Source organism: Prinia subflava, chromosome Z (assembly GCF_021018805.1).
Source record: "Prinia subflava isolate CZ2003 ecotype Zambia chromosome Z, Cam_Psub_1.2, whole genome shotgun sequence".
Lineage (NCBI taxonomy): Eukaryota > Metazoa > Chordata > Aves > Passeriformes > Cisticolidae > Prinia > Prinia subflava.
The window spans coordinates 32388163-32413608 of NC_086283.1; the positions used below are offsets into that span (position 1 = coordinate 32388163).

Genomic DNA, 25446 nt, shown 5'->3' on the forward strand with positions numbered 1-25446 from the left:
GCCCTCTTTATGTTCCCTTCCTTCACACTCTAGTTACGGACAATGGTCTAGCTTGCAAGAACTCCATTCATTCTTAACACAGAACCACCTTGAAAATGGGAATTTTACTGTTGCTGAGGAGATGGTGATGGGCTGTTTCTCCCATTTGTTGTCATCAATGCATGTTGACTTGCTGGCTGTTGCTGCCTTGTTATTTTTCAGACAGATTCAGCCCTTCATCCTGCTTTAATTTTTTTCTTCAGGTTGTAATGATCACACTCAGTCATGATCAGGCAGGCTGACTGTCTCTAAAAATTGTGCTGCAGTGCTGGAGTTCTTCTGCAGGCTGATGATACCGTTGGTATCATCACAGAAAGTGGCAATCCACTTCTGCTACCAGCATGTAAGGGGTTTAGGCAGCCCTGCTGAAAGGAGATGGTTACAGACACCAGAGCAACAGCTTACGGGATAAACAGTCCACATCTAAATACAATGCATGAGAAAATACAGGTCAGCAGCACAGTTATTTGGGTAATAATACTATGTAATTCACCATGACTGGGCTGCATCTAACATCTGGGCATACAGACTTACATGACCATGTCTGTCAGGCAGGCAGCAGGGTACAATCTCTTCTCCACACAAGTGACCTAGACTGGCCCGTGGCCTTGTGGAATGCAAATTCCATGGCTGGACCGTCCTTTTTACCATCAAGCTGCAGAAGTACTATTTGGCTGGTTAACCAAACATTACACTCACCCGTACTCCTTCTCTCTGCCAGCTCTGTCTCTGGAGCGCACAGGGCCCCATAAATCTGTGCAAGGCAGTACTGCCCCACATTCCTGTGTGGGCAAAGGCCTTGAAGTACTGTAAAGGCAGGAAGAGCCTCATGCCTCTCTTGTATGCACCCTCTTGAGAAACAAGGTATAGGGCAGTAAAAGCCTTACAGGCATCCAGTTAGTCTTGGCAAAGGTCACACTGATGGTTCATGTGTGGAAGTCACCACACAGAATGCAAAATGAATGCATGGCGTAATATCTTGAACAGACATGAGAAAACAGGCAGAGACTCAGAAGCAGAAAAGAGTCTTGGTTTAACCTCAGGATGACCACAAACAGTGCAGACAGTGATCACACCCATTTATACCAGCCTTAGAGTACAGTATGTTCAGGACTAAGAAAAAGCCAAATAAACCAAGACAGCAGTGGTATGGAAGTAAAAGAAACAGCTTGAAAGAAAGCATGAAGACTGTGTTAAATGATCAAGGAAGTTCTACTGGTAATGATTTTTATTCTTTTTAAAAGAAATACAAATCTTCCAGCAGTGCCTAAATTAGTGAACTATTGAAGTATCATTTGGCCGCAGGCCTCTGAAAGGCTGCTTCAGCTTCTCAAGGTGTGAGTCACGTCTTAAATGAGGTGAAAAATAACTGAAACCGGAAACACAATTTTTCTTTGAAATTATAATAATTTAAAATAATTAAATTCAATATTAATGAACATATTTGGAGTTAGGGGTCTTTTTAACTGAACTGCAAGACTTTTACATTCTCATACTTTTTACTGGGTTGAGAAAACTTTAACTGTAAACTGCATATTTAAACTGACTGCTATGCTATTTTAAACTCAGACAACTTACACGAGGTCCACTGTTTCAAACTTTGTTTTGAACTTAACTGTATTTTTAAGTATCAACTGCACAATACTGTAAGAAAAATAACTCAGTCAAAAAACAGACTGGCAAATAAACACTGAAACCAACACAATTCCCTCTTATTTTTCCACTTCTAGCTGCACAGCATGATGAAGAATGTCAGGAGTTTGTTGTATCACCTTCTTCCTCATCTTTGTTGTAGACGTGCTGCTAGTTCTCATGGCTGATGTTTCAACAACCTAAACCAGCTGAAAAAAAAATCAAAATTAATAGAGTATTTAGTACCAAGCGTATCTATTCCTCCACAAGTTACAAAGGAAAGACAGTACTGTGATGATACACTGTATGGGCACAGCTTTTCCATTACCACAAAACCAGCAAGCAACACTGTTAGGGGTTAACCCAGCTTGGTTTTTAGTTAAAGTGGAAATAGTTCCTTGTCAGGACCTTAGAATTGTTTTGGAAAGGACACGTATCACCGCGGGGCCGGACAGATCTGGGTTCATCGAGCATGCAGGGCAGGAAGACCCAGTTTATTTACAAAAACCCACCTTTATACATTTCCTATGAGGCCTGTGGATTGGAGGATGGAATTCCCACCTCCCCACCACATTGGCCAAGGAGGCTGTCATTCAACCTCCCCTTCTCCTTGAGAAGGACTTCATAACAAGGGCAGTGTTTACAAGACATGGTCCTGTGTTTACATTCACGAGCGCGAGAAACTGCACATTTCTCCTTTAATATGAACGCTCGGCAAACCAGGAAAAAAACCTCATGGCAACAGACAGGAACCTATCAGAACCCAATTCTTAGATACTGACATATGCTTTAACCACTAAGGAAACGGAATCCGACTTTTGGTAATACCCATATAAAACCCTGATTGTGTCGAAGGTGGCCCTTTTCCTTCCAGCTGGAGGAGCAAGTAATACCACTCTGTGAAGTGGCCCAGGCCAGCCAGGCCCCACCACTTCCCCTCTGTGTGGGGGAAGCCGGCCTTGGTCTGGCTGTGCCTCCTGGCCCCCATCAGCTGCTGGTGGGAGAAGGGGAGGCTGCAGCTTAACATCTAGCAAACTTTAAAACCTACCCCTGAGCTGGCTAGGCCCAGGAGGAATGTTTTCCCGGCCCTGGGGGCCCCAAAGAGCAGCTCCGAGCTTAGGCCACCCGGATGAGACCAAGAGGTAGAGGGGGAGGCATCCACCAGCCAGGCTGCTCCGAGATCCCTTGGCCTGAAGTTCTTTCCTCCCATCCCTTCAGCTTTTGAAAAACCTAGAGACTGCTGCCCTGCAAGATCATGTGACCATCTGCAGGTCTGGGCAAGAATGCTCACTCTTTCTTAGTACAGATTAAGACTTTTAAAACTCTGACCCTCCTTTTGAGTAAAAAAAAAAGGACAAAGTGATTGAACACAGAGAAGATACAGCATGAAGTCAGTGAAGAGAGAGTGAAAGTCCTAAGTGGGAAAAAGGAGGACAAGTGGCCTCGTTTGGCTGGACTTTTTCTTGTGAAACCATGGAGAACAGACTATTTCCTGTACTGTATGAATATTGCTGGGGGGGGGGGGGGGGGGCGAGGGGGGCAGGGAATGCATGGCTCTAATTAAAAGTGATATGAAGCCTTTTGCTCCAAGGAATAAAAGGAGATATCTAGTTTCAGAGATGAAGATGATTTTAGAGATAGAAGAAGAAAAGTGATATGAACCCCTTTGGTCCTAGGGAAAAAAAGATCTCCAGTTTTAGAGATGACGATGATTTTTGAGGTGGAAGAAGAGAATCCTTTTTTTATACTAGAAGAGGCATCCTTAAACAGTACCCCTAATAAGCTGATAAGTCCATATGAAGCCATAGGAAAGGCTGCTAATGGGTAGGATTTCACAGTTTGTAGAAGTTTCTTTTGGGCAGCTGCAGATTCGTGACATGGGAGCCATTGCAGGACTGTTTCTCTTGTGGCAATGTCTCCATGGGACTCCTCCCCCACAGAACTGATAAAAGATTGTTTTTTAAAATGGTGAAACTGACTGAAAATCATAGGGTTTGTCTTTTTAATGCTCTTTGTGAGAAAGTGAACACTTGTGGTGGGAGGAAGAGTGTTTTGAAAGTTCAATTTTGATTTTTCTCATTCTTTTCTTCTAATGTGTGTGTTAATAAATCTATCTGTTTAAGTTAGGCCTGTTTTGTCTTTTTCTCATAATTCCATCTCACAGCAGAAAAAACACTTAGACACTTAAATCACAGCACTAAATATGGCCAACAAAGACGAGTGAATGTGAAACCACTACATGAAATTGGTGTTTCTGCCCAGTTACGAACAAACCTAGCACAAATGCATCAATAACTACCTCTGTCGTATGACTTGGCATGCTCAGGCAGTTTTTTTCCTGCCAAAGGAATATGGTCCCAAAGCTGCAGCAACTGCTCTCCAACTTGTGGTTCCAGCTCCTAGAAATAATTGGGAAATCAGGGAAGTTACCTGCACTGCTACTATTGAGCATACAGAAACTATTTATTACTGAATTGTTAGATGAGGTTGCTGATGATTGCTTTCAACCTTTCTAGCAGAGCTCATCCCTTTTGCTGGAATGGAACAAACATGAGAACTCCCAGCAGAGTTAGTTAGTTAGAAACTAGTCCTAGTTTTCTTACTAGGGCTCAGCAGGAGATAAAAATTTTCACAAACCACCCTGGCCTACAGGCTGTTGGGGTGTTTGCATTCACAGTGAGTCCTCACAAGTAATTCCCAGTGAACACACTACCACCATACACAAGAACAGACGCACCAGATACTTTGCACCTCCCACAGATCAGTCACCTACTAACTAAAGATCATTATGTTCCACATCTTTTAAGTTGGATTCCATCAAGTGTGCTGGAGAATGTGGAAAGAGAGGTCACAGGAAATACAGTGGTCATCCTTTCCTTGTACTTCTCCTTTCCGCCAGTTTCTTACAGCTGGAGAGAGGTTTTGAAGCAGACAAGGTGATACAAAAACTTTAGCTCTTGAATCATCAAGGAGATGTTTTGGGAGGGGATAGGGAGAGGGCAGAAACTGCCACACAGGAATTTTGTTCCTGTTCTTTGGCTTTTTGTAGTTGCATTTAGAACTTTAACAAATACAAGAACGGTCCTAAGCTTTATTCTGCCTCAAACCTCAAGATTCTCTTCAGGCTTAACAGAAAAAAAGTTGTAATTATGAACAGTAATTTGGGTGTAACAGACTATCTAAGAGAACACATCTCAACCAAACAGGGCACAAACCTCCAGAACTAAATTACAAACTAAAAAACAAACCAAAGAACTTCTTTTTGGAAGCATCCATCTTCAAGTAATTTTTTAAACACATAAGCAAGAAACTGTTTTGATTTTATCAAAACAGCTCCATTACTTCAGCAGTAATTCTGCATTAGCTGAAGGTACAATACACTGATGAACTGTGAATTCAGATTAGCAGATACACAAACAAGTGGATATAAATGTCAGGTCTGAACAAGCTAATAAAAAATACGCAATTCTACCAAGTGAAGAAAACTTTAGAAGAGAGTAACATTACCTGGCCGTCTCTACTTATCTGTACTTTCTTACTGTCATTCCACGGGTTGAGCAAGTGGTGTGCAAACTGAAAAGGAATGCTTTCTTTTCGGATCCAGTCCACCTTAAATACACCTCCAAAACCAGCAGATCCCCAGTCCTGACTTTTCTCACACCCAATCGCTGAACCCATTCTGGCAAAACCCTGGGAAAAAAATTGAAATATGATGAAAGAACAGACATAATGAGAGCGTATCTGTCTATGGTAGGATGAGATAAGTAACTGAACTTCCTATGAAACTTCAAAAGTAGGTACAAAGTGATTCACACACTCTCTACCATGGAGCTGGAGCTTCCAAAATGTTTACATATAGAAAGTTAGAAGTATCATTTCTTCCTCCACTTCAAATAAGCCTTGTAGGGTTTGACCATAAGGATTGTCTCTCAGTGACAAAATTATCACTAAAGGTTTTTTGAGTTTTGTAACAGATTAAAAAGCTGTTGCATAACCACCCGAAGCAGAAGGAAATAAGATGAATATTCTACTACAGTACAGTCTATTAGATATCCATATTCTTTGTTACTTGCAGGTAATTTTTGCAGAAATTAATTTGTTCCTTCTCATGTTCTCTCTATGCTAACAAATTTTCACACAGAATTAGGGGAGTGTAGCTGTTCTTCAAAGAAAGAAATCAAAGTTGCTTTTATTTCCTTCTTTAGTGAAGCTGGATGAATTTCCAGCATGACAAATATTCAAAAAGAAAATGAAAGAAACCCCAAACCCAAGACAGCATCTAACTTACTTAAGGACACCCCAATTTACCCATATACCAAGCAAACCCAACCCCACCCACAACATATCAACTGTTCAGGTGAATTTATGCCATTTAGGACTTAACAGTCCAAAAGATGCAGTTCACCGTGTAAATTACCAGCATACACTGCTGTTGTAAGACAAGCAGTCCTGTATAGCTCAAGCCAGATTTAAATGAGACTTAATAAAAGGAATAGAGGAAAAAATACATGTGGAATAGAAAGAGACAGTTGGGGCAAGAGACGATCAATAGGAAAGTTAAGCACATTCCCATGAGGGTGCAGTGCACTGTCAATACTGGAAGGGCAGGGCAAGGTCAACCACCTACACTCCTGACTTGAGTGTGTCTTCCCTTCCCCACTTCCTTGTCTGAGAGCACCAGTGCAACAGTCCATTTTCAGTATCAACTGACTTCCTGAAAATTACTTTCCAGTATTTTTCCCATTTGCCAAACCATCATATGTAATTACATTACATACAATGTATATACATATGTAATACAATATATGTATTATATGTACCACATATGTAATACATACATATGTAATTAATTACATTGTAATATGTCACTGCAGTCCTTCAGTGGTATTGCCAAGACAGCTGTGTTTTGGTTGGCTTATGAGATTTTAAGTTCAGCTGACTTTTACAAATAGGTTGTATATGAAGAAGTAAGTTGAACTTTCTCTACCTGAAACAACTGAATTTAGCTTGCTCACAGCTGACCTGCAAGTTTAAACTACCAGGTCAAGTTTTTAACTTCAAACTGACCACAGATTTGACCAACAAACTGTAGACAAGTATCTCACTGAATATGATGTCAAGACAGTTCTGGAAGAATCATGGCCAGCTTCCTAACTGGAAGTCAATAAAACCAGTTTTTATCAAAACTTTAGTAACAAAATCTATGACTTTCTTGGCTTTAGAAAGCTGTGATTTGACTTGGCATGCAAACAGTAGCAGTCTTTTACTTTGTTAGGATTTTTTTTCTGGCTGTTGTTGTTTTAGAGGATTACTGTAGGGCACAAACATTTTTGACTCATGATGTTTGGAGGCAAATCCTTCTCAGCTTTTGAGGGACATATTTCAGAGGAGAATGAAATACTCTTTCTTCAAGCAAGCACAGACATTTGTGCATTGCTCTGCTTCTCAGAAAGTCAGAAGTCATAGGCAAAGCTGTCCACGCTACACACACGTCATTTGCTGCACCCTCCTAAACCATCAACCACTGCTAATATTTAGTTTTAGATTAAGACTCACCTGAAAGCATCCAGACCCTTGAACAGAAAATATTAAGTAAACCATGCTGCTCTCCCAAAAGGCTCCATTCAGTTTCCGTTCATTACTTGGTGTAGTGGACCATATTCCCTTCTGTTGAGAAATATCAATGTTTTGCAGGTTGCTACTTTTCATTATAAAGTACCGAACTGGCATATTTTGTCTTGGTGAAGGAGATTTGCAACCCTGGAGAAAAGAAATCAAATTAACAAAAAGAAATCAAATTAACAAATATTGTTAATCAAATTAACAGTACAAATTAACAAATAAAATTAAACAGGCCTTATTGCTGAAGTTTTACACACATGAAAATAGAAATTCTTTGACTGTGCTCCTCCCTTTCTCCTCCAGAAAGGTTAGAAACATAAAATCTATCAGCTGGTCCTGTCTGAAATGGCTTCTAATGTATTTCACATCTGTTTTACATTTTTAAAGCACTTTTCAAAACAGAAATTCATCCATGAGGGGCAGAAAACAAGTGGAGCAGAACAGGACTAAAAATCTAGTGATTAACTATAATTGGTTTAAGTCTGACACACTTTGAGATGACACCTAAATTAATCATCCTAGACTGCAGCCCACAGCACAGTACTCGCACTTCTACCTTCAGGAAACACTTTTTCTTCCTTTTACAGTGTCAGAATTTAAAAGCTGAAAGACTCAAGAGGAATTACTAAATCCTCCAACGGGTCCATTAAGTTTCCCTCTCCGTGATCTCTTTAGTGTTACTGCAGTTTACTATTCAAGTATATAGGGACAACTATGACAATAATCTCATTAAAAATGTGTGCTTTGTTAAAATAACCATCACAAAAAAACCCAAGTGTCACAGTGCAGCTAGTCTGTAGCTGCCAGATAAATTTGGCCCCCAAACTCAACCTGCCTAGAAGAAAAACTAGTCCTCAGGTATGGTAAGGATCGGTTGGAATCAAACCTACACAGGGGATCCTCAGCCAATTCCGTTTGATCCTAATTGCAGACATATCACTGGCCAGAGAGCTACCAAACCCATGAAATTTGAACCTCCTATATAAGGAAGTCGCCATAATAAATCTTGGCTGTTGATGACCCTTGGAGAGCTCTGCTGTGTGTCTATCTCCAACCAACAACCCCTAACGTAACACCCAAGCAGTCATAATAAGGCAGATAACACAGACAACACAATACTTTAAGAGAATCAGTATCAATTTATGCTGCTATAGAAACAGGGAAAGGCAGAATCCAAAAACTTCAGGAGTGTGAATACAATATACTAATTTACTTGGAAATATTAATACACTTTTGCTGTTTATTACAAGTTTTTTAAAAAAACTCATTTTTTTCTACTGTGGATAGCTTTACCTCAGCAGTCCACAAATATTATTTTTACTGTATTGAACTAGTGTAACAAGGATATTTAGTCTAAATTTTAAGTTCCAGAAGGAAGTATTACACAGCTGTTATAAATGAAAAATTAAGTTAGGTTCCTAATTTATCAGTAAAATACCTGATAGTTGCAGAATGATAACAGCAAGAAATTTTGAAGAGCAGGATGGTATGTTTGAGAACTCTACCTTTGCGGATACTGGCGAAGAAGGACTAGCACAGGGGCTGGGATAGCTACTGCTGTCTGCAGACTTCACTGATGACTGAGCTGATCTGTCATCCGAGGTTCGTTTGCAGAGCAAAATGTCTTTTTCTTTGTACTTCTTTGGCTGGTGGAGTGCAGGAGATGGAGATTTCACTGAAACCCTAAGAAGGACATACCTTGAGTTTCCCAAGCAGTCACAGAACAATTTACATCAACCTCTCAGCCTACTGCATGACCACATGTATTACAGCAACTACAAAATATATTAAACCCTAACTAAAAACCCATACGGATCATGTGTTGCTTTTAATGCTACTGTTAAACCTCTTCTGCTACTTCTCAAAGACCACAGTTCATGGACAATATTCCTGAGTGCTCTCTCAAACAGCAGGCCCCTGTATGAAATACTTCTCAGTGGGATTACAATGCAGCATACAACAGTATAACCTTTCAACTGTAATTCCACTGTTTCCACCTCCTTATTACTAGCAGAAATTTAAGTGATGCTTGTATACATAAATTGCAACCTACAGAGAACAGAAGACCTCAACATCTTACTTTTCCACATTAGAGGAGTCAGACAATGCAGTTTCTGTTGAGCTTTTTCGACTGCTGGTTGACTTCCAGGTAGATGCCAAAGGAAGTTCTTCACAAGTCACAGGTCTTGGTCTCTGGCCAATTCCTGAAGGCTGCTGCAGACCTGCAGACTGTTCTTCAGCACTCAGAACAGCTGTAATTGCTCTTACAGTTGTTTCATCAACCTGAGACCACGGTTTAGAAGGAGCTCGCATACGACGCAGGAACAAACTGTGCCACTTCTGCCTGAGTTGCAACAGCATACCAGCAGCCTGTAATGAATTCCAATTCTGTTAAAGACTGATGAAAATTAGATCAGAGAGTGTTAGGGTAAGAGAACCCTATCTCTTTCCTATCAAGCAGCACCTGGCATTCTAATAGAGACAGGGCCCAATATGACTAAAGCCTTGGGGAGGGGGAATAATTAATATTTAAACTAAGATGTAAAAGTATGTTCTTTTCCTTGGGTGAAAGGTAATTTTTGAAGCATTTCATTTAGCTCTGTGCTAAACTTAACATTGTACTGTAAGTCCATAGACTTTTTTTTCCTTTTTATCTTTGCAGAAAATCCAATCTTTTCATGCTTCATGCCCTTCCTCTCAAATCAGTCTATACTCATGCACTCTTCAGTCATACCTGAAGGAAAAGAGCTCTAAGTGACATTTTTCTTCCACAAACTTCTGGTCAATTTGATGACTAAATTCAGAAGACTATAGTCTAATTCCCATGTCATTAGCAATGCTTCCATTAAAATATTTTTTAAAACTCACTCTTTTGCACATGTCTAGAAAAGACAGGATTATTATTATTAGAGCTGCTAGGGTCAAGTGCTTCATGACCCATAAACTACCTCCTACCACAGCCACAGCTTCTCAGTGACTTAAAGACTTCTATTTCAAAGAGGTTTTTATTTATCCTTCCAAAATCTGACAGCAACTTTCTTTCAGCAACTCCAGCTTCAAGTGCTCCTTTTTTGATCTGATTTTGGTTACTCTCTCAGAGAAGGTAAAACACAATATGCTAATGTGACTGTTCTCTCAGCTCCTGTTCAGATTTTGGCTATCCCAGATCATGCTATGGCCTGATGGAGCACCATGCAGGCAGGAAAGGAGGCCAGAAGGACCAGAAAAGCCATTATGGAGCCACTGTCCCTGCAGCCATTATCTTTTGTCTGGCATCTCTTTGGAATCTGCCAACTTGTGGAAAGGGACAAAACTGCCAAGCTCAGACATATGAAACATCATCCTGCCCAGAAAGTTCTTGAAGCAGATCCAACAGCATGTGGACTGCTGAGGCTTTCCTGCTCCCTCATGTGATAGACAGGACAGCCACATCAAGATGGAGGAAGAGGGATGAGCACTCTCACTGTTGACTTAGGTGACTAATTTTTTTTTTTCTTTTTGGTCACAGGTAAAAGAATTGAAAGGTATGGGTGATAGGTTATGAATCCTTGCAACTTGGGTATTGAATACAAGAATTCATGTGACAGACAACTCTGGGCCAAAGGGGATGGAAGCCGTTTAATTCTTGATGAGCTCATGAAATAAAGGTTAAATCACAGAGTATGTAGTTTGAGAAACCCAAACAGATCATGACATACTTAGAAAAAATTCTTGGCTACTCAAATGTACAAAAACCTTTTCACACCTTTTTACAATTCTTCTACATAAAGCAAACCCAGCAGTGATTTCTTACTTACTTCAGGGTCCAGTTTGAGATGGAGCCATTCATCCAGCTTCAGTAGTGCCAGATTAGCCGTTGTTTTGTCCTCCATCTCACTGTCACTGCTATCATTAGATACCCCTCCCCCTGAATTAAAGACAAAAGGTGCATTAGCTTTTCTATATTATTTCTACTTATATAAAAAAACCTGAACACTACTGTATTACCAGCAATAAATATTTTTCCTTCTAAATTTGACTTTAAAATGTAAAGACTTATGAAACTACTTCTTCTTTTCTGCAAATACACTGAAAAGTCTTTGCTCCGGATAGCAGCAATCAAGTAGCCAGCCAGCCATGTAAAAACCTCTACTGATGTGATCTGACTCAACTCATGTACCTTCATCAGTATTCACTGATGAAGCCACTATCCAACTTTTGCCTAAAGCTGTTTGTAAAACCACATGTGGGCTCTATTTCCTAGTGAAACAGCAGATTTAATGATCTATAAGAAAAAAATTATATATACATATGGCTATTAATTAGGAATCTATTTTTCTAGAGTGCAATTCAATCAGCATGAACATTATTCTACGGTTAACAGTTTAAAAGCAAGAAAGGAAAGCTTCAGAAATAAGTTGGACTTTTAGTTTGATTCAAACTATGAGAACTAGCAGCAGTTATTTTTGCTTCCATTCCAACAGGACTCAAGTAAGAAAAAAATGGAAATTTCTATATATTGTCTATTACTTACAGTTAATAGTACAGATAATTGACATTAAAAAATGTCAACAGTAGAATGTATCTTGAAAATGCATATGTCATCTAGAAGCAACATGATTTGTTTGCCATATTGATTGTTTCTAAATTACTCAGTTTGAATAATCTGGTTCAAAATATCAAATAAAGTGGTCTCTAGAAAAAGAACACACACACTACAATTCTCAGTACCAGTATTATTATTAGAAATTGTGGTTACATTCTTCCCCTAAAACTATACTGTAATTTCTGAGACCACAGAACTGGACATGTCCATAATTTATGGACATGAATGTGTAAAAACCCCAAAACTGAGAAATTTGTTACAGAACCTACAAACTATTCCTGAATAGCTACAGGAATTGTAACACCGTTATTTTCAGAATCAGCCAATATATGTATTAAGTATTACTGAAAAAGAAGCTTTCCATGTCAAACACTAGTGTATACCAATGGAAACATTCCAAACCCAGTCTCGGTGTACCTTGAAAGGATGAAGATGCCTGCAAGGCGTTACTTGGCAGTCTGGCTGGTCCACAGAAGAGGGACACAGTGACAGGTGTCACAACAGAACAGCACCTGATGTTTGCTGTCTTGTGAGCTTTTGTCATTTCATCATATATAAGCCAGTCTGTCGGGAGGGCTTGGATGGCTGCAGCTTGTCCATTTGCTGGGACAATCTGTGCAAGAGCAGGTAAGACTAAGCTATTATACCCTCTACCTGTAAATTTTAACATAGCTCCCATTTTATCCAGAGACATTGTGGATGCCTCAGCCTAGCAGTGTTCAAGGCCAGGCTGGGTGGGGCTCTGAGCAACCTGGACTAGTGGAAAGTGTCCCTGACCATGGCAGGGGGTTGGAATGAGATAAGCTTTAAGGCCCCTTCCAACCCAAACCATTCTATCACTCTGTATTTTAGGAAATAAATGCAGGTATAATTATATACATATAAAAATATACATGCAAATAAAAAAGTGTGAGAGAATTCAACCAGATTCACAAATTATCCCACCATAATAAAACAAAGTATTTTGCTTTAAAAAGAAATGTTAAAAAAAATTCAGAGCAGAACTTCTTGCTTTTAAGAGTAGGAATCATTATATGTTTAAAGCAATTTTATAACTAGTGGAATTTTTTTGCAGTTCTGCCTTGTTCCATCTACAGAAAGGGCTAATTGAAACAATGGAAAAGTGAACCAAATCCAATTCTATCAGCTGGTTAGAAAAGTATTTTCTAAAGCTGTAGTGTTAAGTGCCCATGTTGCTTTTAAAGTACTAACAACTACGAAAAGGCACTTCTAAAACGTGATAGATTTTAGTGTTCTTTTTTGTGAACTATACATTCAAAGTGGTTTTACCTTCTTATACTGAGATTGACCAAGAACAGAGGTAGGATGAAATCGTACTTTCTTCTCCTTTGGTTCAGTCAACACCAGGCTTTCTCTGTCTACATGCACAACATTGGGATACATCCCAGCCACTAAGGCAGCTTTAATTACAGCCCAGTTCTCAGAGTTAGTATTAACATCTCTAATATCAGCTCCTCCTCTGGCTCTCACAAAACCTAACAGGACAAAATGGTGCCATGTTAGCTTGTGTTTGGTTCTCAAATGCAGTTGGAAAATAAAGGTGAAATAAACAACTTATTTGTTGCATTTTTCACTACTGCCAACCTTAACAGCACCAAGAAGAAATCTTACACTGAAATCTTTCCTGATAAGGGGTTTCATACTAACATAGAATACAATTATTTTCTACAATACAAAGACATTTCCTATGGGAGTAATTGACTAAAACATAAAAGTCCAAAGAAATTCATCTCAACACTGAAATGCAGTGGGATGTGAAGATGAGGGTACTTTCAGTTAGATCAGCCACATTTCTTCATCTACATCATAGCCTGCATGAATGTGTACATGAAGGTGTATTTCAAATTAAGTAAGGAAAATTACACCGGTGAACACAATTTTTGTTATAATTTCTATATGCTTGACTTTAAAACAAGGTTAAAATTTTTCAAAGTTCTTTACCTGATGCTCTAAGCTGGCCAAGCAACTGTGTTCTCATTCCTACGATGATTTCCATTGTGGCTTGGGACAGGAAGTTCCTTTCACAGAAGGCTCTCTCCCAGCCATCACTGCGTGCCTTCTGCCATGCCTGAAAACGTTTTTACATTTGCCTACTGATTTGATAAACTAAAACAAAAAACTGCATTTTTTAAAAAAAATTACATTTACGTCAATGAAATGAACACAAAATTCACCCTGAAAGTAAATGTATCAAACTAGATTATATTTTCTCTTCAAAAATCTAATTCTGGTCACTACAATGATCATTATATCCAGTTAAAATTATTACTTTAATAAAGATCATTACATTAAGATCATGATTTGAAGGTCTCTGTGTAGTAGAAGGTAAAGAGGCACATTGTTGGAACATTCAGTATTTTGTAAGGTTTGAAAATATCAACAAAACATACCACAAAAAGTGTTCCATCACAAATTTATGAGTCTAACACATAGGAAAGCCACTAGGCTAAAATAAAGTCTTCTCCAAGGGCTTAATCACAGTCTACCACTCTACATCCAAGTAGACTAGCACATTATTTGACTTGATTGGGTGATCTACTGTGATCAGTACTCTCTGAAATGAAATACTACCTGGAAAGCCCTGAGCAGGGCCATGTGGTCACTGAATGTCCCTGCAGCAAAACGCCTCCTGCACAGCATGGCTGCACGCTTTTGGGAGGCAACCGTGGGCAGCACAAAAGGGTCTTGGTAGGCAAGAGCACAGGCAATGGTCAGAACAGGATCCAGGCACTTCAGAACTACAGCATACAACACCATTTTACCGAGGTGTGGCTCTACAGGTAATTCAGTGAGGTAATAACCAAGCTCAGTGAGATCTTCCCAAGGGTCCATGGCATCTATGGTCTGTTTATACACAAACAAACAATGGAGAGGGGGATAAGGACAGTGGACAAATACAATTTACAGTGAAAGCAGAAAGAATATGAATACTGGACATTACCTAGACTTGTTTTTAAACACTTAAAAAGCAAGTCAAACTATTAAAAGAGACAAGACTCTGAAGAACTCTCTTGTCTTGACATGGAAAAACACACCCCCCACACAAAAAATGAAAACAGACAGTAGGAGAAGGGATTACAGGTGACCTCGCACCTGATGAATCACAGCTTTATCTGATAAGGATCAGTGTGATAAAAGGGTAGGTTGGCTAGTCAGGGGAGGATCCTGAGGAAGGAGGAACTGAAGTAATGATTCAGAAGGACTGGAGGACTGGCCAAACAGGAGAGAGAATTGCTGCTGCAAATGCTCTGCTGTGAGGTCAGAGTCTGCAGTTAGAACCTGCGGTTGGAGTCAGCAGAGTCTAGCTAGCAGGAAATTCCTGCAGTCAGAGGAAGGGAAGGTGCAAGGCTTCCCTCTGCAATGGAAGGCTACAGAGGGAGCTCGCTGTAGCTGGAGTCAGAATGGCTGAGTTGTGAAGAAGAATTACCCAGAACCCTTTTCACACCGATAAACAAGTGTGTGTCTTGACTCATTTCAATCCCTAACGCGAGCCCTGCCATGACAAGAGACAATAACCAAAAATTCAAAACATCCTTAAATGATTAAAACCAGCTTCAGTACAAACTGAAGTCAGTAAGATAAACTGCTGCACCACAAATCTGGAATCAAACACAATTCCCATCTAAACCTGTTCATTTTCTGACCTTAAGCATATGCACAGAACTTCTCACAGTTACAGCAGGCGGAGGATCAGGAGCTTTCGTAAGAAAGTCTACAACTGGACAATTAATTGGAGCCAGAAGTTTTGTGTACAAACAAATCTCCTGCGAGTTAAAAGGCGGAACAAAAAAGATTACCAAGATTTGGAAACCATCCCAAAACACAGGACTTGTAGCAATTAATAGTATGCTTTGATGACATTACATTTTTAAAGTTCTAATTTCTAACTGAACACACACCTGAAGCGGCATTCGTAGAAGCTCTGGAGATTGAAATTCCAACATATTCTGAAATCGGAGCCTGCTGAAGAGACGAAAACAGACTCCAGGCTGATGGCGTCCAGCCCTTGAAAGTAAAATATGGAAAGTTATGAAATTCAGGATTTCTTTCTAAAAACAAAACCAAAAGCCAACGAACAGACATAGAAACTTAAAATGGAAAAGTAGAAACAATTCTATGAACAAAAGTGTTGTTAAGTGTAAGACACACAAAAAGTGAGAGTTTTCCAATCATGGATTATTTCTGAGAGTGTGGCAATTTTTTACTGTAATTTTAACCCAACACTGAGAAATCTGGAGAAAGAAAAACAAGGCTTATCTAAGTAAAGTGCTGTGGGTGTTTTGCTAACCTAAGACCAGTCCAAATCTCAATCATCCTTTGTAGTAAGCAATCTAAGTTACAAACATCATTTCGTCTCCTCACATCCCTCAAACGGAAGAGGTCCTTGCAGTAAAAGATAGAATAAAGATTAAGTAACTTGTGAGTGAAGGGACAGAGACAGCAAATTCTCACATTCATGCACAAATACCTGTAGCTTAGTGTCAATATGATTGATTAAATAGGCATTTGTTGCTACATAAACTTCTGAGCCCTCACCCACAGTGCTGGGAAGAATATAATCATGGCTTGTTAAGTCATGGATAATTTGGAGAAAGTGAAATAGGCAGTCCTCTGCCCACAAACAAGGTGTGGAAACATCCCACTGGACACTATGACTGCTGGTGCTACATGGGAGAAAGAGGAAGGAGAACAAATTAAGGGCAGGAAAACAACCTAAACCTCTGGGAAATGCCTGAGCATCACTTTTCTACAACTTGGGAAATACATACTGACTTGCCTGCATACCCTACTTGTCTGCAGAGAAAGAGCGTTGGCCATTGTCCAACACGACACTGGACTAGCCTAGAAACAGTTATTATGTTGTGTGCTTTATTCTTAACATACAGGATAGTGGAAATCTGCAAAATGAAATCCAGTATGAGGCATTTATTACCTGCCTTTTCTCTGGATAGCACTGGCTTTTGAAATCCACCCCATTTTTAGCACTGTAACACGACTCAATGCATCAAAAGACTTCTATGAAAACAAAGAAAGGAACATAAATTGAACACTGAATAAGGTACATGAAATAAAAGTTACTAGTTAATTACATTACCAATAGAACTTTTTTAAAAAGTATGAAACAGTAATATATACGGCAGCTTCTGGTACAATGGTATCTTCTCAGTTTCAAGTGAATTTACTATGGTATCTTCTTTGCAGTATCTTTGTGCTACACAGTTTCCAAAATTAAACTTTTTCTAGTCAACGGGTAATTGCAAGTCAATAAAAGATATGTCAGATCTGTGTTCTGAGATATCACAAAGCAAGCAAAAATACATTATTATACTGAATAAAGTTTTCCTTTTTATCTCACTTGGAAATTACCTACTTAGGTCATTGATTTTCTTAGACTGATGTAAAATTACAAAAAATGTTTGTTTTATGAGAACTTCAGAAATTTGGTGTCCCTATCACCTATGAAATCCAATTTCATTTTCCAAGCCTTGAACTAGATCTTAAATTGCCTCATTAAGTTATCTCACTTTTCTTGAACAAATAATTTGGGAATGCATACTCAACACAACAACAACAAAAAAGCTTAAAACCTTAATGGATTATTTTTGGACTTGATACAGCAGTAGGACAAAAGGAAATACCAGTTCTTTCTAACATCTCAGGAAGGTGGTGGTCTAAACTGAGGACTTATTTTAAAAATCCAACAGAAATACTAAATTACAAAAGAAAAAGATACATCAGCTTACATTAGCTTTTACAGGGTTTTTCGACAGCTAGCTATTTACAGTAATTGTCTTAAAAACAAATGGATGCCGAAACTTTTCAGTGAGGTCTGTTGCCTGACAGGCACTAGCTCTCAGCCTACTGTAAAGTAAAACAAAAAGTTCTCCAAAATTTATAAACTGTGTGTTTTAGAATTGCACTAGGAAAATTTAAGGCAGTCATACCTCTTTCAGCTTGCCTGAGTCAATCACAAACACAACATCATTGACTGTTACGCTGGTTTCTGCAATATTAGTAGAAAGAATCTGCAATGGAAAAGAAAAACCCAAACCAGCAAAACTATAGTAATTGTAAAAGCAAAGACAAAATAGATCATTGTAGCATCTGACAAAAGTCTTCTGATACTTGCAATTTTGCGGATGCCGGAAGGTGGAGTTTCAAGCACTTTCTTCTGATCCAAAGTCTGCACACTCGAATGAAGCATGAAGACTTGGTATCTAACGCAAGCCAGAAAGCACATTTTAAGAATCCTAAAAAGAAGCAATGAAAAGCCACAGAAAGGAAAATTTTACCTGTGAGCATTATCAGCAAATCTCTTGTCATCAAAAAGAATGCGGTCCCTCAGGCTCACTATCTCATCATATCCAGGAAGAAATATTAAAATTGCTCCTAAAAATGGAAGTGGGTTTGCAAAGTTAAACAGAGAAAATTCAAATACATGTCAGTGCCATATAGACTAGCACTCATAACGTTTAAACTTCTGAGGATTTCTGAAAAAAGAGCAAGATTCATCAGAGCCAAATCCACAGCAATTCACTGGGAGTGTGGGTATTTACCTACCTGCATCACAACTATGACAGATGCTGTGAAGTAAGTGCATTATCAGATCCAGATCCACTTTTTCATCGTCAAAACTGTGATGATAAGCTGTCAGTAGTTCTCTGTCCTCTGCACTAAGGTCACTACCACTTTTTTGGACCAGGGAACTTTCATCCAGATTTCCAAATCCGAATGAAGCACTGTAATACAAAAACACAGACCAGAGTCAAGGCTGCCCCCTTTCGGTTTGCATTCAGCCATCAACTCAAACTTCGATCAAGACAAACATGATTATGACTTGACCAACATGACTTGAATTCTAATTTTTAAGTGGAGCAGAAGAGACTCACTATACTGTAACTGTTCACTGATTTAAATGTTAACCAACAAAGCATGCCACATTATTTTTCACTGTTAACTTTAGTTTTCTTAAACTTCATTGGAACACAACCATAAGCAGATGGAAATATAACAATACTCCTCATTTATCTGTTCAAGGAAAAAAACTTAAAAGATAAATATTCTCCAAAAATTTCCCACTAGCAGAAACGATGCTAAGAGAAATTATAGTAAGTATAATCTTTACAAAACACTACCTCAACTATGATAAATGTAAGTTAATCAAAAAACCATTCTTGAATGGCCTAGTGTAATGTTACTTCTGTAAAATTTCTTTAATATGTCTATTGTGTATAAACAATATACAGATCAAAACACATAACAGATTTGTTTCCAAAGCACATGAAAATAAAATGGTACACAGTATAGAATCAGCAAGTTCTGCAAACATAATGTGATACTGAGTACAAACTTTTTTGTTTTTGAAATATTCCTATTCTCAAAAGAGGTACTGCTATTTAGTCCAGATTTTACATGATGAAAAGCTAAAACCTGTTCTGATTAAATAAAACCTGTTGTGATTAAATTAAAACACAAACCTCCAATTTCACTTCAACATGCTATGCAATTCTTTCTGCAGAGCAGTTACAGCTTACCTGTAGGATTCCAACAGATCAACAACATCTGTCTGTCCAAAGTGCCTAGCCCAGTCCACAGCCATCCTGAAAGAGTTGTGTAAGTATTTTTATTAGATTTTTCACTTCAAAAGACTAATATGAATAGTACATCAGGCAAGGAGACAACTGACACTAGATTTTTGTATCCATTTCTGTATTGTGATCAGTACTGTTATTGCTGGATCTACAACTTCCCATTTGAGAGTTTGTGAATAGGTGTTAACAGCTATCTGATTTTTAGATAACTGCAGTTCTTTTTCACAAAAAATGGCAGTTTTACACAGGAGTACCTGCAAACATGCACAAGGAAATGAGGAGGAAGAATGTGCCATTCCTTTAAAAAGCCCCCAACAAAGCACAGAGATCAGACCTGCCCCTTTGCAGTAGTACCCTTTAAGTCATCCCAAAAAGTCACACCCCAAGTGTTTTTCATCAAAATGTGGGAAAACTTTGGGCTATTTCATGTCTTTCAGAAGCTGTCCTCCTCACAATGCAGTTCACTCTTTCAGCTTTAAACTGCATTCCTTCCCAAGTTTTTCAAGTGCTAGTACCAAATATTAGATCCTTGGAATCCTAATTCTTATCCTCCCATACTACAACTATTTACTGTACTTCCCTGTTTATATGAAGACACACTTCATGACCACAAAACTTGAGTTTTTAGAGATTCACAAATATTTTTACATGCTACAACATATTTAGAAACATAACATAAAAATCTTCTATATAGGTAACTCCAAGAAAATAAGAATTGTCAAACATTTTGGTCCAATCCAGTATATTACAGTTTTTCTGCTACAGCAGTGTCTTAATAAGACCTATTGAAACCAAGTTTATAGCCCATAATCAAGGCCAGGTAATTAAGAATTCAGTTTAGAATTTACAGAAAATACAGTGATTTACAGGAGGTAGAAACTGTTTAGGCTGTCAAAATCTATAGTTCTTACAGCAGTGTGATAAGTTAGCAAATTAATTTAGGTGTTACAGAATTTTCTTCCTCTCTCCTAAGACAGACAGAAATAGATCTATTGACAAATAAATCTGTCTTTTGGTTTCTCTGTTTTTACCAGCCATTGGATGACTTGAGGTGGATATTTGCTCCCATACTGATCAGCTGTTCTACTTGACTCAAAAAGCCTCTCCCTGAAGAAATCATCAGAGCAGTCGCACTGGTTTCACTGTGCCTATAATCAACTGAGAAGTAAAAAAAAAATCAGCAAACCCAACAGAAATGTTACTTCTTCATCTAAATATAGTATAAATACTGCTTTCAAATTCCAGCCCAAAGAGAACTTATTTCCTCACTTTAGCTCTGCAGTCAGTTCATGTGAATTCCACACTGTTGTAGAAACACGCTTCTGTAAATATTTCAAAACAACAACTAAATAACTCATTAATTCTGCTAGTCCTATCTGTTTTTTCAGTAGGTATCAAAATGCAAAGATAACATTTGAAACTGGAGATAAAAGTAGCCATAGAAATATAAGTAAATTTGAGGTTGCTTTTTTCTTATGTATAACACAAGAAACTTACCACTGACATTTTCAGTTAAAATAAGATGGATAATGTGAGCAAAAGAATCAATATCTTTATGCAACCAGATGTCAGCAAGACAGGAATCCATTTCTTTTACTACCCATGGTTCAAGGCAATTCACATCTTTTTCAGTCTGAAGATAAAAAACAATATTGAAAGATTAATCTCTTGCAAGAGTTGTCTTTATTCTCATACATTACACACAAAGAATTTGCATGGTTAGTTTTCTCAGCAACAATCAGAAATCCCGCACTCAGGCATCAGTTAATGCACTGATTGTGTCACATGCAACTACTCACTACTGTCACTGACTACTCACACCATGGCAGTCGAGCCATTTGATCTGAGGAAAAGTTGTGTACAACCACAATAACTGAAGAGCACACTTCAGCTACAGCAGCTCATCCTAATAAAGTAACCTCTAAAATACGTTAATATCCTGTGAGTCTACAGAAGCACTATCCTTAGAAAACAGATTTTAAATGGCTAGTAATACAACACAAACAGAAATGTCTTTTCCAACAAAAGCAAAAACTTACCAGTTGACTAAATACTGTGTCACCACCATTATCCAACCATTTGTACTCTTCATTTGCCCTTGGAACTGATTTTTGTCTCCGAGATGCCAGTTTGTTAGTGTTTTCTTGTGCTGAACACCACTCAGCAAGAGTCTTCTTCTGTTTCTCTTCTAGAATGCAAAGTATTCCCCAAGAATGTTTTAGAGTCACCTTTACTATCCATTGTTTTCTACTAAAAAAACAGTTACAGCAGGTCAAAGTTTTACCAATTCAACTTCTTTTATTTAATCTAGAATTAAATAAATCCAGTCCAAAATAAATGACATGTTTAAGGGTACCCAAAGTGCACCACTGCGAACAAGGGCTACAACAAGAAGGCAAAAACCACCATGTTGGTGTTTAACCCCCAAAGCCTCCATTATTCCAAACTACTGCATTCAAAGGAGCTTCCTAAGTCATTAAGTTTTACACAATCTCAGCCCAGACCTTTCTCCAGAAGTGGAATGCTAAAGACAAATGATACATTCCCTGCAGGTAACAACTTATTTTTGTACACAAGTGGAAGAAACAGTAGAAAACACCAGTGTCTTAACTGAACTTCTCTCTCTCCAGTGATCAGATCTGAGCACTGTGATGATACAGTTAGGACTGTATGTTATAGCTTTGGAGATTGCATTTTTTTTCTTTAAATAATCACTGGAACCATTCCTTCCAGCTGCCAGGAAAACTTCTAAAGTAGTATCTATTTCATCAACTGAAAACCAATTATGTTTTGCTCGAGTGTTAACACTTCTAAAAATTACATCCATGACTGAAGAACACAGTGAAAAATGTTAAAGGGAACAACTTGTACATTTTGTGCAAGATATATAAAATCTACTGGCTTTAATTTGCAACCAAAGGTACAGAGCATCCTATGTTTCTTTAGTGTTCATGTGGGCTGAGCCCCCAATTATATGTAACTCTACACCATAATAATTAGAAAAAAACATGGCATTTATCAACTGAAAGCAAAAAGAACACAACCATTGAATCAAAGTGATTTTTTTCTTTAATTGCATAAACTATTTCAATAATGTAAATAGTGAGAGCTTAAAGATACTTGCTGTCATATAATCACATCTCATTCAATCTCCTGACTTTGGAATTTTAACAGAAAATAATCCTGTTAATTGTTTGTTCAATCAATCAGTGATTCTCACTGCCAACCCCTCCAATTAAGAAGTCCACGAACCTTGCTGTTTCTCTTTTTTGTACTTTACCATCTCTTTGTTTGTATAGCCAGTGCTTCGTAAAATGTCCTCCAGAAACATCTCTTGAACTTCAAAAGGTCTTCCTTGGACTAGAAGTATAAAAAAATCCACAAAAATATTAGATATTCACTAGCTTCACTTACAGCATTTATTTTTTAAAAAAATACCTTCGCTGGGTTTATTTTTCTCAAAATTATACAAAACAAAAAATTTCCAAAGTAAAATGCCACCTTATTTCTCATCAACTTCTTCAATTTTATCAGGTGTTATACCAAGAGATGTTCATAAGACTGACAGATTAACTACAAATTTTTTAAAACGAGAAGAAGAAAACAGCCTTTTTTGTTTAGGGTTACAAATAAGAACTTGCCATGTAAGCCTGTCACCTGGATTAAAAATGTAGTCAATTAAAAGCAATTAATACAGCTTTGTTCCACAATTAATACAGCAAGGTTCCACAAGGAGACCCAACACCTTTGTATTGAACTGCTTTCTTTTCATGGGGAAGTATGTGAGGAGATAGATTTATCTCCATGTCTTCAAGTAATTCAGCAAAGCTGGGCTTTCTTTACTGAATACTTCTTGACAGATGAGACATCCCAGTGGTTTTTACATTTTAATAATTTATCCTGATTTCTTTTTCAACATGACTTTTCTCAACCTTATCGGTGGACATTAAAGGATATTTTTGCATGAAGAATTAAAATCTCTGTATTTTGATTTCTTGTACCTTAAACTGATTTTAGACCACTCAGGATTTTCCTTCAGAAAGAACAATCCACAATTCACATATTTTTAGAGGCTGTCAAGGAGGAACTCTTCCAACACTGATCACAAACTCTGGGAACTACAGAAATCCACAACTACAAAATGTTGGTTTCAGTGGTCAGGATTTTGTCAGCCATATTGCTGAAGGAGAATCAATCTTTTTCATTACATTAACAAACAAAGCCACTTCTTTTAATTCTTAAATTAAAACAAACAAACAAATAAGAAACCAAAGCAAAAATCCCCCCACAACTTTTCAATTATTAATGGCCTATTACATAACCAGCATAAGCACTGGGGTAAGCTGGAGAGATTGTCATCAGAATTTCCAACACAAATATACCCATCTAAAAGAACAGGAAGCTGCAAAAAGAGTAAACTGGAAAGCCACACAACAATCACAACTGATGCTTTCCCTTGCAAAAAAAATTCAGAGAACAAGAAATTATGTGTAATTTCCAGATTCCTGTCTCCAACAAGTTGCAAGCCTTATTTCACTAGGCTGAAATTCAAAACTGGAAACTAGAAATAAGCTCTTCTATCTCAAAAAAAGCAAAAAGAAGTTTCCTTTTCACAAACATTTGCTGAAATAAACCAGTAAGCAATCTCACCCATTTCCTAAAACTGTTGAGATTTTTTTTTAAAAAGGCTGACATGCAGACAGTCTACCTGATTGTCAAATAAACCATTTATCTTAAAAGCTACTTTTCAGATGACATTAAATTTGGACATCATTGTTTAAAAAGTAAGAGAATTGCAATGTGCCAGAGGAGGTCGCCCGTGCAGAAAACCTGTAAGCCAGGAGAGTGGGGAAAGAAAAACAAACCCACAAAACCCCCCCATCTCCAACACATCTATTTTGCCTCTACTAAAGATCAGTCAAATGAAATTAAAACAGCTGTAATAGTAACCTTTCTTTGCCTCTGAATGTAATTTAATTGCAGGTAACTGAGTCTGAACAGAAATTAAGAAAAACTGGATGCCTTTTCTGAATATTTACCTAGCTGAATGGCTACTAAATTCATTTAAATCAAAGAATCATGTGATTCAAGCATGAAACCCAATCTGCCTAAGTCTGTATTTCTGAACTGAACAGGTACAGTTATCTGTGTTTTATCCAGTAACCAGTAACAATCTTTATGAGGCTTGAAGAATTAGAATCCACTGGAATGTATTAATCTAGATCACACTCATGTAGTTCCTAAGTCCTGCATCAGCATGAAGACAACACTTCAATAACCTTTTCCTACTTCTTGAATTAACACCGGAGGGGGGCAAGACATACCTGCATTTACAGATTAAAACACTTCACTCTGAAGTAAGTGCAAATAGTTAAAGAACAAGAAACCTGAATACACAAAGAACAATGATTCCTGTAACTCTCAGTTTATTCATCATGTGCCTTTACTCAGAATAGTTTGCTACAGTTTAATAAGATCTGTGTGTCTCAGGGCAGGTATACTCAGACTTAAGAGTTAAGATAAATACTTACTATGTATTACTGGGCAGCTTCCAAAATACCTAATAAAGAGATTTGCATCTAGAGCAGCACTAGAAATAACTAGTTTCAAATTATTGTGGCTTTGCAGCACATCTCTCAGTTTTATTAGCAAGAAGTCGCTGAACCTATCCCTCTCATGTACTTCATCCTGTAACAAAAGGGACAAAAAAGAGAGAAACAAACATCACAGACTCAAAATCCCAACTTCTGACAAATACAACCTTTTTTTAAAAAAGTAAAATATATGATTTAGTGACATTTTACAGAAGCCTTAGAATGTGTAAGCCCAGTTTAAGTAACAGAGTTAAAAAAAAAATCCATAAACCAAAAAATACTTCAAAAAATACTTCAAAAAGTTTTTAACAGATCGAAGTGCATTGCAGTGCTGAAGCTGTAGACACCTTAACTTCAGAAG

General features: G+C 37.9%; 1 protein-coding gene across 3 annotated transcripts in view; it reads right to left on the minus strand.

Moving 5' to 3' along the window:
* Positions 1–1263: 1263 nt before the first annotated feature.
* The window catches only part of LOC134564337 (3'-5' RNA helicase YTHDC2-like), a 31874-nt gene continuing 7691 nt past the window's right edge, over positions 1264–25446 (minus strand). For all 3 annotated transcript variants that reach the window (XM_063423135.1, XM_063423136.1, XM_063423137.1), the window contains 24 exons: positions 25023–25179; positions 22744–22851; positions 21531–21679; positions 20989–21124; positions 20523–20649; positions 19435–19500; positions 18461–18639; positions 18193–18289; positions 18030–18117; positions 17845–17925; positions 16833–16915; positions 15799–15904; positions 15544–15663; positions 14471–14743; positions 13841–13967; positions 13169–13374; positions 12296–12491; positions 11091–11200; positions 9374–9663; positions 8799–8976; positions 7228–7431; positions 5179–5361; positions 3971–4070; positions 1264–1880 (listed from right to left, as the gene is read on the minus strand). In XM_063423135.1, coding sequence (XP_063279205.1) covers positions 1864–1880; positions 3971–4070; positions 5179–5361; positions 7228–7431; positions 8799–8976; positions 9374–9663; positions 11091–11200; positions 12296–12491; positions 13169–13374; positions 13841–13967; positions 14471–14743; positions 15544–15663; positions 15799–15904; positions 16833–16915; positions 17845–17925; positions 18030–18117; positions 18193–18289; positions 18461–18639; positions 19435–19500; positions 20523–20649; positions 20989–21124; positions 21531–21679; positions 22744–22851; positions 25023–25179 — 3381 coding nt within the window. In that variant the 3' untranslated portion in view covers positions 1264–1863. The remainder of the gene's footprint in view (positions 1881–3970; positions 4071–5178; positions 5362–7227; positions 7432–8798; positions 8977–9373; positions 9664–11090; positions 11201–12295; positions 12492–13168; positions 13375–13840; positions 13968–14470; positions 14744–15543; positions 15664–15798; positions 15905–16832; positions 16916–17844; positions 17926–18029; positions 18118–18192; positions 18290–18460; positions 18640–19434; positions 19501–20522; positions 20650–20988; positions 21125–21530; positions 21680–22743; positions 22852–25022; positions 25180–25446) is intronic.